Raw genomic sequence first — 13,087 nt, 5'->3', positions numbered from 1 at the left:
ACTGTAGCATGTGATTCCATAGCTGCTATTAAGCTGTTAATTGCTAAAGCAAAGTTAACAGAACGGCCAGGCAGGGATGGGCACGTGGTTGGGGTGAAGCCTCACCTGGCAAGGGCCCAGGACAGGTCCTGGGAGCCGCAGAGACTCTCTGGGCTGCTGGAAGATGGTATTTGAAAGGGGTCAGGCAAGGGGAAGCTGTGCACCAGCGCAGCCTGTGTTCCTCACGCCCATCTGTGCCGGGGAGGGCAGGGAACGTGACAGCCCCCAGCAAGTGGGCCAACTTGCCTGGACCTGTGGCCAGCCGGAGCCCAGTCTCCTTCGGCACCTGATGATCCGTGGAGGGGAATGAGGGGTGTCAAGAGCCTAGTTGTCTCGAGGGCTGGCAGACTGAACACTCAGGGCTTCTTACAGAAGCGGTAAAGCCAGGGTCCCAAACCCAGGGCCAAGTGCCTGCTAGGCAAGTGCTCTGCCACTGAGCTACATCCCCGGGCCTTTTAAAATTTTATTTTGAAGCCTGGTGGTGCATGCCTGAATCCCAGCATGTGCTTGTCTTGCTGAGTTGCCAGGCTGGCCCTGAGCTTGGGTCCTCATCCTGGAGTAGCTTCGATTCCAGGTGGGGCACTGTGCTAACCGTGCAGGAGCGACAGGGAGGCAGGAGAGCAGCTCATTTGAAGGGGAGCTGTGTTTTGCATCCTTCTTTGTGCCAGACTGAGGACATTTCCACTTGTCGTCACTGTGTTATTAGACTGCCCCTCCTTTGGATGTAAGGGAGAGCTTATCATAGGGCCAGAAATCCCCTAAAATGACTCAACTCAAGTTCTTTCCTGGTAAGTGTTTACTGACTATGGCTATGCTGATCAGAAGGAATTCAGAGTCTTGACAGAAGTCACAACAATATTATGAGGAGCAAGAATGAGTCATGAGAATAGGTTTCCTCAGGTCCCTAGGGTGAGGGGGTGGCTTGCTGGGATGCATTTTTGCATGGCCCGCAGCTTCTGTGCGTTTGCTGATGGTGGGAATCTGGGTGCAGCCAGTGCAGCCCACCCCAGGGCTGTGTTCTTTTGACCCATTGATAGCTGTTCCGTTATTTTAGTAGAAAGCACTTGATGGGGAATGGAAGCATCAAAGGATATGGTTTACGTTGGAGAAGCCTCAGGTGCGCTGGGCTGATGCGAGGGCTCTGCGCATGCAGTGGGCCGGGGGCATGTGGTCTGTCTCCCGCCCACCCCGTGCCCTGCCCTGGGATGAGTTGCAGGCATCAGCATGTGGGCGCCTTGGTGCCAGAGCCAAGCACAGTGCGCTGCAGGAGGGTAGAGTGGGAACCCTCAGCCGGGAGGGAAGATGAGGAGGTTTTAACGCCCAGGCGTGGACATTAAAACTTGGTGTGAGCCGCCAGCGTGCTCCCGGGAGGAAGGGCTGCCTGGGGCTGTCTTCTCAGCACAGCGGTAGCTAAGCAAAGTTTCCTCACGCTGTCACTGAGCCTTGCCGGTGACACACACAGGTGGACTACTTTCACCACAGCTTCGTCTTGAAACACGAACTCCAAGCTCTGAAAAGCCTGGGTTCGTTGCCGGAGGTGGCTGGGGGCTGGATTCTCTCTGCTCTGAGCTGTCTGAGAAGGGCTCGGCCCGGTCTGCTGCCGCGCACTCGTGCCTGGCCGGGAGCAGGTTCGCTGGGCAGGCACTGGCAAGGTGCAGGTGCACACCTGTGTGCAGCCTTGGGTTCAGGGCGGGAGCTGGTGGGGTGAGGGCTCTGCTGCCCGGCAGTGCTGCTCACTTCGGCCTCCTGGAGCCCAGTGCTGGCCCCTGTGGGTGGACTTGTGTTGACAGACGGGACCACACTGAAAGAAGCTGTGCCCTGGAGCCACCCAAATCACAGCGAAGACATTCTGTGCAGCAGCAAACCCAGGCCACAGCAGCAGGCTGCTTTGGGTGTTTCCGTCCTGTCAGCATGTAGCCCCATGATGCAAAGAGCAGTGAAATCATTGCTGTAACGGGTGTCAGGTCGTTTCCACACACAGGTGGCTGTCCCTCATCCGCAGCACTCGAGACCAAAGGGCTTTTACACCTCACTTTTCCTCACGTTTTGGAGTTTTAGTGCATATGTGTTATGCAGTGCCTTGGATATCGGACGCAGATCTAAACATGTTTCATTTGTTTTGATTCTGGTGGTGGGGATCAAACCCAGGGCCTCCCAAGGGCTCACTACCGAGTGACATCCTGCCTCCTCTAAAGGATGAGACTGTATGCCACTGCACTTCTCGCGTGGGGCAGGCATGGATTGTCCGTGCCCTGTGGCACCAGAGCACTGTGGACTCTGGACCGGGCTGGTCCCCAGTCATGTCCCCATGTGCCCCATCACTTCCTTTGATTTACAAGTGATGAAATGCTTACTCTTTTGAATTCGTTATTTTATTGTCTGTGTTGTGCCATTTTTATTGTGTATGCCCATTTTAAAAGAATAACTTCACTGTGATACAATCTGCAGGCCCTACAGTTGCCCCTTCAAAGGGCATACAGTGCAGTAGTTTTTAGTGTGTTCACAGAGTTGAAAGAAGGTTACTATTACTTCACTCTAGAACATTTTCATCATCCAAAGAACCTCATTCACAGTCGCTGTTAATCTGTTGATCCTCACCCCGAAGCAGTGCTGCTGCTGTGTCTGCGAGCCGGTCCGTGTGGGATGTGTCCTGCAGGAGGAGCTGAGCAGTGCGCTGCTGGCTTTTTCACGTGGCTTCCTCCTTGCACTCAGTGCAGGGCTTTCAAAGCTCATTCGGTTGGAAGCTGAAGCTGCGTCCTGTTCTGCAGAGGGGCAGATGCGTTCTGTGTCACCGCATGTCGGGCGATGCTGCTTGGTGGTTCCTACATATCACATGGGCTGTTGTGCTGATACCCATGTGGTCGTGGACGTGCACGCTGTATGTGGCTGCATGTTTCCAATTCTCTTGAACGCACACAGTGGCATTCAGGTGCAGTTCTTACTCTGCACACTGTCCTGTTCTTACTTGTGCTTTAGAGCCCCTCGGAAGGCGTTACTTGAAGGTCATGAAGTTTTCTCTTGTTTTCTCCTTGTTTTCTCCTCCCTCATGGTTTAGTCCTGTGTTCCATCTGGAATTAATTTTAGTATATGGTGTGAGGTAGGATTTACACACATTTTGAGTCCAAATATTTACCTACCTTTATTTCATCTACTTGCATACGAATTCATCCGTGTTTCTCAAATGTTGTCTTTGGCTCTGTACAGTACTTATGGTAGGTTTCCCATGCGTGCAGTACTGAAATTTAGCATCATTTAGTTTACATTATGATTTACTTTATTGTTACCAACAGTCACTGAAATACATTCCCAGTATTTGCCTTTATAGACCTGCCACGAGAATGCGAAACCTCCTGTGATTCTTAATTCTGAACTCTAACTTCATGGAAAAAGTAACACATCTTCCTTCACAAATCAGTTAACATTCCAGAGAAGTGTCACACGAGTGCCTGCCGAGCACACTTGTCCTCTGGGACCAGCCGGTACTATTGCTGTCGCAGCCTCTGTCATCCACCCCCCCCCCCCAGCTTCCTGTTGGGTACCTGCCTCTAGCCCAGCATCTCACAGAGATTCGGAGACCGAGGTCCTGGGGACCAGCGCCCAGCAGCGCTGCTGCCCTGTGAGCTGAGCTTGGCAACTGGGGGTCACAGGAGTCCAGTCTTGCTCCAGTTCTAAAGCAAGCAGGTAGAGTGGAGCAGGGCACTGCCCTGGGGCTACAGTCCTCAGCACCCCCACAAAGAGAAGCCACAATCCAGCTCTTTTTTTGTTTCTGTTTTAAGTAAACACTGTCACAATTAAGTGTGTGTTTAAGTGAAGTATCATCTTTGTATGTTTTCTAAAGAAAAAATTATCAGGGCACCAATTCTTCAGCAGAGTAGGGAGTTCATTTTATGGCTGAAGTCCCAGCAGCCGTTCCCAGCCCAGAATTTCTCAGTCCATCCCGTATGGGGCTGCTAGTGTGTAAATGCATGCCCAGGATCTGTCTTTACCTGCCTCTCCCCACAGCCCCACGGAGCCCATGCTGTCCTGTGAGACCTCACACGGTGGCTTCCATGTCACGGCTGCCATGTGTCTGGCGCCTTGCTAGGTGCTAGGGTTATTTGCAGTTGTGTGTTCGCTATTTTAGGCTGTATCTTTGCAAATAGGGGTTTCTAAAAATGTAAGATTACTTATCCAGAAATATGTTAGAGAGATTGTTCTTTGTAGATACTACTATTCGTCTACGTGTGTCTGGTTGTGTCTGAGTAGTTTTTCATGGCCTGGTATTTTCACGTCCTTACTGTGCAGCGGTAGACACATCTGAAAGCTGCAGTCCGTCCTGGGTGCCCTCGGCTTCCTCATCACAGTCTGCCAACCACAGATCTGAAGCCGTGTTTAGATTTGTGTCTGCTCAGCATGTAGAGACATGGCTGTCCCCTAAGCAGTGCCGTGTGTAGCGGTAACGGCCACACAGAGTGGGTGTGTGCTGTGCGAAGTGTGTGTTCACACGCTCTGCCGTTCCACCTGAGGGCCTTGGGTACCCTTGGACTTCTCTCTTGAGTTTGGGGCACGTTCCTGGAGCCAGTCACTGTGGAGACGGAGGGTGACTGTACTTAGCTTTATTTAGGGGTGAGTTGTTTTTTTGGTTTTGGGGGGTTTTAAAGAATTTTTCTTTTGAAAGCTTGAATTTTATCACTGGTAATAAATATTGCTCCATTGATGTGATGGGCCCATCTTGTTCAGTTTGTTGTTCTATTTTGGTGCTGAAGATTGAACTCAGGGTGTTCTATATGTAGGCAAGCACTATGCCAAGGAGCAGTGGCTCCAGCCTGACTTTTTTTTTTTGGTGCAAGGGTCAAACTCATAACCAAAGCACCTCCAGGCAGGTGCTTGATGCCGCTGAGCTGAATCCCCAGCACCCCCAGCCTGACTGTGGTTAGTTTGATGGCTGTTAAAGGAACATCAGATGGAGGCTCTTGTGCTGTTTTGAGCAGACTGTGCTTCCGTATTCATTTGTTCCAAGACAGTAACTGAACAATCACTGACTTGTATGGAGCTTATTTTCGCTTGCCGTGTGTCGGCGCTCTTAGCTCTGCCTGCAAGTCAGCCAGATCCGTAACAGTCACATTACCGAAAATGTGAGGAGGAGAGAGAGAACCTTAGCACCGCCGGTGTCTTTGTGCATTTGGTTTCTCTTTTTAGTTATTTCACAGAGAACGTTGCAGGTACCTGCAGAAGACAGTTTGAGGCTGTCCTTGCATGGCTTGATGGTTTACCTTTCTCCCGCACTGTGTAGTAGTAAATAAAGATTCACCTAGCGGATGTACCATAGTTTATGTTTTTTTTTTTTTTTTGGTCTTTTTCCTTTTTATTGGTACCAGGGATCGAACTCACGACCGCCTGCTTGCAAGGCAGGTGCTTATGCCGCTGAGCTAAATCCCCAGCCCCTAGTTTATGTTTTTGAGCATGTATAATTTTGCAAATCTGTGTTCTGTGTTGTATTCAGCATAGATGGGGGTGAGGGAGACACCGCTGCCAGGATTCCTTTAGCTCTGGCCTCTGACCAGGGAGGAATCTCCAGCCCTGGCAAGTTTCTCCTGCACTGCCTTTCCTCCTCAGGCCAGCGCTGGCCCCTGCTTCCTCAGCTGTAGACCTGCCCTGCAATCTGGAAGCCACGCTCACTCTGCCCACACCTAGTTCTGGACAGAGGCTGGCTCAACTCTAGCCCCTTAGTGGGAGCCCTTTGAATGCATCCTTACGGGAGTGCTGTGCCCCATCCCAGCTCTGCGGGCACAGCCTTGCCATGGGGCACGTGAGAGCAGCCCAGCAGCAGCCACTGTGGGAGGGCTCCGGGCTTCTGCTTTTGCTTTTGTAATTTTGTGTCATATTCTTTTGTTATTGTACAGTTTCAAAGTGGTGGGCAGTGTTTGCAAATTGACTTGAATAATGAATGGAACGGGCCAGATAGACCTCTGTGCGAGAGGCACTGATTCTCTACTGAGACAGAGCAGGGTGGGCTGGGTGGATGGGGCTGGTGTTGCCGGCAGGGGAGAGCAGCCTCCGCTAGATTTCAGAGCTGCCCTCCCCCGACTTTGTCTTCCCGGTTCTCGGTTCTCGTTTCTCGAGAGAGAGGCCTTTTGCCAACACAGTCGCTCTGCAGGGTCAGTCAGAGCCACCTAGAACACCTGCTTACTGCGCTTTATACTAGAGCTAGCAATTTGAAAATTATAACTTCAAAGATTACAAATGTGTAGACGTGAACAGTGTGTGGCTGGATGGCCCAGTCCAGTAGCCAGTGGCTACTTGTGGCTTTTTAAGTTTAGTGAAAGTGAAATGTTACTTGAGTTGCCCAGTAGACACACATGGCCGCACAGATATAAAGCACATCTATGCCATCTGAGAGTTCAGTGCCATTCCGAGGAGACTCCCCTTACTCCCCTTTCTTTGTATCACATGGTACATCTTGTTAGCGCACTCTGTAAACAAGCTTGCAAGCTGCATGAGAGCCCGAGTTGGAGTGCTGGTGACTTCTGTATTAGATGAGAACGTTGTGGACTGGGCATGGTAGTGCGTGCCTGTAAGTTATCTCAGCACTTGGCTACACACGTTACCGCTACACATGGCACTGCTTAGGGGACAGCCAAGTCTCTACATGCTGAGCAGACACAAATCTAAACCCTTGCAAAGTCAAGCCCAGCTTGGGCAGCTTAGTAAGTTAGTGAGAACTTGTCTCAAAATACAAAAGGGCTGGGGATTTAGCTGAGTGTAAAGGTCCTGAATTCAGTTCCCAGTACTGCAAAGAAGAACTTTCTGGGCATTCTTAGCACATTCTGCTTAAAGAAACGTAGACCTGGTGTACATGAACTACAGTTAGCCCCCGTATACCCACCAAGCCCTCTTGAACTCTGACTTGGTCACAGTCAGACGCGGTTAGTGTGAAGGAGGGAAGCCAGCCTTCCTCCTGGTTGCCAGAGGTGTTGGCTGAGCAGGTAGGTAACTTGGCTGGGCCAGCTGTGGGGAGCGAGGAGCTGGAGCTCTCCTGACACTGGTGTTTCTCCCGGCAGGAGAACTGCGGCACATCACCAAGCTGAAGCCCTGGAGCCTCTTTGATGTACTTGTGGAAAAGTACGGCTGGCCCCATGAAGACGCTGCGCAGTTTACGGATTTCCTCATCCCGATGTTAGAAATGGTTCCAGAAAAACGAGCCTCCGCTGGCGAATGCCTTCGGCATCCTTGGTTGAATTCTTAGCGAACCTGCAAATACACATTCTGAGCTAGCGAGTGTTTTCCAGTCCATTGGACCTAAACCGTGACTCATTCTTTAACAGGATTACAAGTGAGCTGGCTTCGTCCTCAGACCTTTATTTTGCTTTGAGGTACTGTTGTTTGGTATTTTGCTTTTTGTGCACTGTGATCCTGGGGAAGGGTAGTCTTTTGTCTCCAGCTAAGTAGTTGACCATTTTCTTCTGGAAACAATAACCTGTCTCTAAGCATTGTTATCTTGTGTGTGGCATTCAAATGTCATTTTTATTTCGAATGAAAAATTCTTTCCCCTTTGTGTTTTGGCAGGATTTGTAACTATTTATGAAGAAATATTTTAGCTGAGAACTATATAATTTACACTCTTAAGAAATTATCAAGATGGAACCAAGAAATAGCAAGGATATGTACAATTTTATCTTCTGGCAAAGGGACATCATTCCTGTATTATAGTGTATTTAAATGCACCCTTGTAAATGTTAATGTCCATTAAATATGGGACAGGACCTAAGTTTCCGAGAAGCTCCCAAGCCCGAGTGCTATGCAGCTGGTGTTGCATGTGGCAGACGCACGCCCTGGCAGCCGTCACGGGGCGCGGGGCTCCTAGACGCCACTGCCTGTGCTGCTCTGCGAAGGACGGAGACATGCTTGTTCTAGCACGCATTCTGAGTTAGCAGTCCCATTTGTATTTTTGCATATTTTTAAGAGTACTTTTAAAGAAAAAAAGTGACTTCCCTTTAAAAATGTGACGGCCTGGTACCATGTGGTGTTGCCTCCTCCAAGCACTGTAAGTTAAATGCATAGATTAAACTGGACAAGAGAAACAGTTCAGTGTGTGGAATGACAATATATCCATTTTGAAAAAGCATGATCATGTTTTCTAAACAGGTGTGGAACATACAGTTGCAGTGTAGTGAGCAGCACACTCCTCACAGCCCAAGGTGGCAGTGGTCGCTCGCATCCATTCCCCAGGCAGCGTCAGGTGTGGCTACATGAATTCTACCAGCATTCTCGTCATCTTTCCATGAATGAGAAAATGATTTTCCCTCTGTGGGTTGCATTGTTTTTGTTTATGCATTTCTTCAAAATTAACTGTAGAGTCCAGGACACAAACCTTTATTAGTAGGCAATACAATTTTAGAATGTAATATATAGAGGTATATTTAGCCTCTTTTAGAAGTCAGTGGATTGAATGTTTTTATTTTAAATTTTACATTCATTAAGGTGCCTCGTTTTTCTTGACTTTGTCCATTAACATTTGTCCACACGCCTCTGCAATAACTAGATTGTGAAAAGCTAACACGTATTGTAACAATAACCTGTTGTTTGAGGTGCTTGCAGTTGTCTTAAAAATTAAAGTGTTTTGGTTTCTTCCCCCAGACATTGCCTTGGTCATTGCCCTGTATTTCAAGGGACTCAGCACACATGTGCTGCGTGACATCAGAAGCGAAGGGAGTGCCAGCATCCCCGTGGCAGCAAGGGTAGCTGTGGAGTGTGAAGTAAGGCTTTTTGTAAGGGCAGGATGGATTGAGGGAAGATGTTAATTCTAGATTCACTATCTAGAATTTCAGTGAGTCTTTCTTATCCATGCTTCACCACAAACCATTCTAATTGCATTTTGCTTGAGCATTTCCAACGTCTTTTTTTAAAACACCATTCATTCCTCAGAACAAGACACACATGCCCCACGCTGCTGTGAGGTGGCAGGTGCCGTTCAGTGATGAGATCCATGTGCTGTTTCTCTGATGAGGCTTAGGTCTCTGTGTCGGTGCTGGACAGAAGTTGGTTTAGACCAGTGATGCTCTCCGTGATTTCCATAGGGAACATTCTCGCAAGAACTGTGGAGTACATTCATACCTCCTGTGTCTTAGAAGAATTACCAGAATGATAGTACGCTTGATTAAAATTTGTGTTAGGTTTTAGTTTATGTTGGAACAGAAACTAGATTTTGCATTTTTAAGAAGCATCTCTGCTAAATAGCCTAACTAGTTTGCAGTGTCCAGCAGTTGCTCTAGAAGGACTATGATTTGTATTATGATTTGTGGCTTTTAGCAGATCCTTGGTGGCTTGTTGGTACAGAATGCATCAGGCGAAGGGAAAGCCGCTCTGTATGCTCAGTGTCAGTTCCCTGAGCAGAGTGTCGTGTCCTGTCTTTGCCCGTGCTAAGTCTTCATGGGAAATCACAAGCAGCAGATCAAGTGTGTGATGGCATCGGATCCAGAAGCCAGCTCTCTGGAAACTGGCAGGCAGAACTCCGAAAGGCAGAGGGAAGGTGGCCAGTGAGAGCGGCAGAGGCACACAGCTTTTGGGTGAACAGATTTACTACTTCATTCATTTTATCTGGACCAGATGTAACTTAACAAGATAAAGACAACTTACCATCAAACTATAGAAGCAGAAAACTTCTATAGTTTAACGTTTTTCTCCTGCTTCTTGAGATGAAAGTTTGATGGAGGACAATGGTATTTAAGGGTCTTCCTTCATCATAGCGTTATTTAATCCTCTGCAGTTTGTACATGTGCGTCTGTGTGCATTAATTAGCACTAGCGTAGGCCGCTCTGAAGCACTGAGCATTCAGGAATGCTCAGGCGGGTCCTCTGAGAGAGGTGAATGTGGGTGTTTTGTGTTCAGAAACTGTCAGGTGATGGGTGATGGAAGCCATTTCTTCTCAAATGTTTCCTTGGGAATGCCGTAAGCAAACTTTCGCTTTGCAAGTCAAGGATGGCAGAGTTGGTTTATGTTGTGAAACCTGAAGCTGGTTAGGATTGAACCCTAAGTGTGCTGTATGAATGCACAATCGTAAGCTAATTTTCAAAAGGAAATGAAAATTAAAATCATAAAACATGACAAATTACTACCAGATCTCAGTCATTCTTAAAGTCTGTTTACTTTTTTTCTGATGCACAAAATTTGTATACTGTGCCCAAAGTATGCCAAGTACTTGGTGAAAATCCAATGAGGTGGTCATTGGTACTCATTTTTTCACTCAGAAGTATTTTATATTTCAGCCATAAATATTCTATCTTTATTTATTGCCTTTCTCTTATTTATTCCCAGACCAATCTGAAGAAACTTATTTCCCATGACTTTAAGACTGTAGGTAGACATTAAGCATACACCTTTTAAATCATTTTTAATAAATAGGCACTTAGTCATGTTCTAAAATGTGCAAATTAGATATTCCTGTGTGTTAGAAGGCAGACTACCCGTCTCTTCTGACAGCTGTGACCCTGCAGCCTATCTGTGTAATGTGTTAGCTGGTGCATTTGGGTTCTGTGCCGCCCAAGTATTAAGCAGTTGCCCGTGACTCTGTGTCCTGCAGAGGGAATGCCACGTAGGAACCGTCACGGGATCAGCTGCCCACTACCCCTGCCATCCAGTAGAGGCAGGGAAAATCAAAGGCTCCTTTCAAACTACATCAAAAAACTAACTTTTGTAAAACCACTTAAGCAGACCCCAATTTAGAAGTTAGCTGTACAGGACAGTTTGGTAAAACTGACATAATTGTGATTTATTAACATGAATTAAAATGCCCAACCAGTGCTTCAATGTGACAGTATATTTAAAATAAAAAAGAAATTAAAGATCATATACTGTACTACTTTCACAAAGATCACACAGTTTTGCAAAAGACCTGTCATATGTACAATGCTATGTATCAAATGAAAAAAAAAAAGCAGTAAGCAATTATATACGCAAAAGAAATGTAGTATTTACAGTTTGTCAGGGACATTAGAAATTATCTATACAGTAAATTACACTTTGCTCGGAAATAACTGATAGGACAAAATGAGCCATATCCACACCAAACTATAAAAAAATCTGTATTGCATTTTTATACCTAAGATGCACTCTCACAGAACTGCTGAACCGCCGGAAAGAAAATCCTCATAGTGCCATTACGTAGCTGTGTACTTAATGCATATGTATAAAATAATAGACATCCACTAAATGAATTAAGTGCAACAATAAAATTTAAAGATCATGTAGCATCAAATCTACTGCCAAAAGAACAGCTGGAATGTTCACTTACAAAATAAAGATACCTAATACTGGTTTAATAGCACATTTTAAAAGAAATTTTAAAAAGCAAAAGTGGGGAAAATACAATGAAAGAGCACTGGTTTTTTATACAAAGTTTCATGTACAAGCTTTAAAAAGTACCTTGATAGGTACATATGAAATATACAGTTTATACACAACATTTTAAAAAATGTTTCTGAAACGAGTCCGTTCTAATGCCACCCCGAGCCATGGTAACTGTTCTGAAATGTCGGTGGCACCTGTGCTCTGTGCATGGGAATCTGCCCCGGCACCGGCGACGCCTGCTGAGGTCCCTGCACCCCGTGTGGCAGGGCCACGGAGCCGGGGTGCGGACAGAACCCGGCAGCGGTGGGCGTTGGAATACTGTTTGGTCCTTGGGGCTGGAGATGAGGACCCGCGACGGGCAGTGGACAGTGTGGCCCTGACGCGGACGGCTGGTGTTGGGGTCCGGGGCCCAGAGCGGCGTGGTGCGAGGCGGGCGCGGGGTAGGGCGGTGCGGTTGCAGGGAAGAGCGGGGCGCCCTGGTGCTGGTGTGGCGGGTGGTGCAGGGCGGGCGGCGGCGGCGGCGGCGGCGGCGGCGGCGGCGGCGGCGGGGGCGCGGGCAGCGCTTGCAGGCCGGGCGCGGGGTGGGGCGGCGGGTGGTGGTGCGGCGCGGGGCCCGGCGGCGGCGGGGGCGGCGGCAGGTGGTGGCCCGCGGGCTGTGCGTGCAGGTGCGGCGCGGGCGTGACGGCGTGGACCGGGCCCACCACGTGGGCCACCGGGTGCTGCTGGTGCGAGCCGGGCTGCGGTGCGAGGTGCGGCGCGGGCGCGGGCGGCGGGGGCGGAGGGGGCGGCGGGGCGGCGGCGGCCGCCAGGAAGTGGGGGGCGGCGGCGGCGGGCAGCGCGGGCCCGGGCCCGGCGGGGAAGGCGCCTTGCTGGGCGAGGCCGCCTTTGGGCGGCGCGTAGTTGGGGAAGGCGGCGGCGGGCTGCGGGCTCGGGAAGTAGGACGAGGTGGCGGGCGGCGGCGGGGGCGGGGGTGGGGGCGGCGGCGCGGCGGGGCCCAGGCCGGGCTGGCTGAAGGCGGCGTAGGGCGCGGGCGACTGGGGCTGCGGCTGCGGCTGCGGCTGCACGGCGGGCGGCGGCGGGAAGAGGGCGCCCGCGGCCGGCTGCGGCTGTGGCTGCGGCTGCGGCTGCGGCTGGGGCTGCGCGCCGGGCAGGCTCTGGCCCGCGGGGTAGAAGCTCCGGGGCGGCTCCCGGGGCGGCGGGGCCCCGACCGGGGGCAGCTGGGTGTGGTGCGGCCGGAACGGGGAGCCGAGCGGCGCGGGCGGCTTGGGGGACGGGGGCGGGTAGCCGAGCGGCGCGGGCGGGGACGGCGGGCAGGGCGGCCGCTGGCTCTTGCCCGGGCCCGGGGCGCTGCCCGCCGCTGGCTTGGGCGGCTCGGGCCGCAGCGGGGCGCCCAGCTCGGGCTCCGCCGCCTCCCAGGGGGGCTCGGGCTTGGAGAGCGGCTTCCCGTGCTGCTGCTGCTGCTGTGGCGGCGGCGGCGGCGGCGGCGCTGGGGTTCCGGGTCCCGGGGAGCCAGGCTGCAAGAGAGAGGGGCGGTGACTCGGGGACTGGGCGGCCTCACGGGGACCCTGCCTGTCCCCGGCCGGCCGGGCCGGCGGCGTCGTGCTCTTCCTGCCGGTGGAGGGAGCGGCGGTCCGAGCCCGCTCTGCGGGAGGTGAGAGCCGGGACCCTGAAACCCTCACCGGATTCCAGCCCCGGAAGTGGGGCTCCCGGTTTGCCTGATGAC

At 50.9% G+C, this 13,087-nt stretch overlaps 2 protein-coding genes across 19 annotated transcripts in view; one reads left to right on the top strand and one right to left on the bottom strand.

The window, feature by feature from the left end:
* The window catches only part of Srpk2 (SRSF protein kinase 2), a 225,596-nt gene extending 215,467 nt beyond the window's left edge, over positions 1-10,129 (top strand). For all 15 annotated transcript variants that reach the window (XM_063237900.1, XM_063237893.1, XM_063237883.1 and 12 more), the window contains one exon: positions 7,080-10,129. In XM_063237900.1, coding sequence (XP_063093970.1) covers positions 7,080-7,264 — 185 coding nt within the window. In that variant the 3' untranslated portion in view covers positions 7,265-10,129. The remainder of the gene's footprint in view (positions 1-7,079) is intronic.
* A 631-nt stretch (positions 10,130-10,760) lies between these two features.
* Positions 10,761-13,087, bottom strand: part of Kmt2e (lysine methyltransferase 2E (inactive)) — a 90,102-nt gene continuing 87,775 nt past the window's right edge. For all 4 annotated transcript variants that reach the window (XM_063237860.1, XM_063237870.1, XM_063237865.1 and 1 more), the window contains one exon: positions 10,761-12,878. In XM_063237860.1, coding sequence (XP_063093930.1) covers positions 11,511-12,878 — 1,368 coding nt within the window. In that variant the 3' untranslated portion in view covers positions 10,761-11,510. The remainder of the gene's footprint in view (positions 12,879-13,087) is intronic.

Source organism: Cavia porcellus, unplaced genomic scaffold (assembly GCF_034190915.1).
Source record: "Cavia porcellus strain 051 isolate PalLab524CR breed Dunkin Hartley unplaced genomic scaffold, mCavPor4.1 scaffold_2, whole genome shotgun sequence".
NCBI classification, from domain to species: domain Eukaryota; kingdom Metazoa; phylum Chordata; class Mammalia; order Rodentia; family Caviidae; genus Cavia; species Cavia porcellus.
The sequence above is the reverse complement of the archived record's forward strand: the minus strand, read 5'-3'. Positions and strand labels throughout refer to the sequence as shown.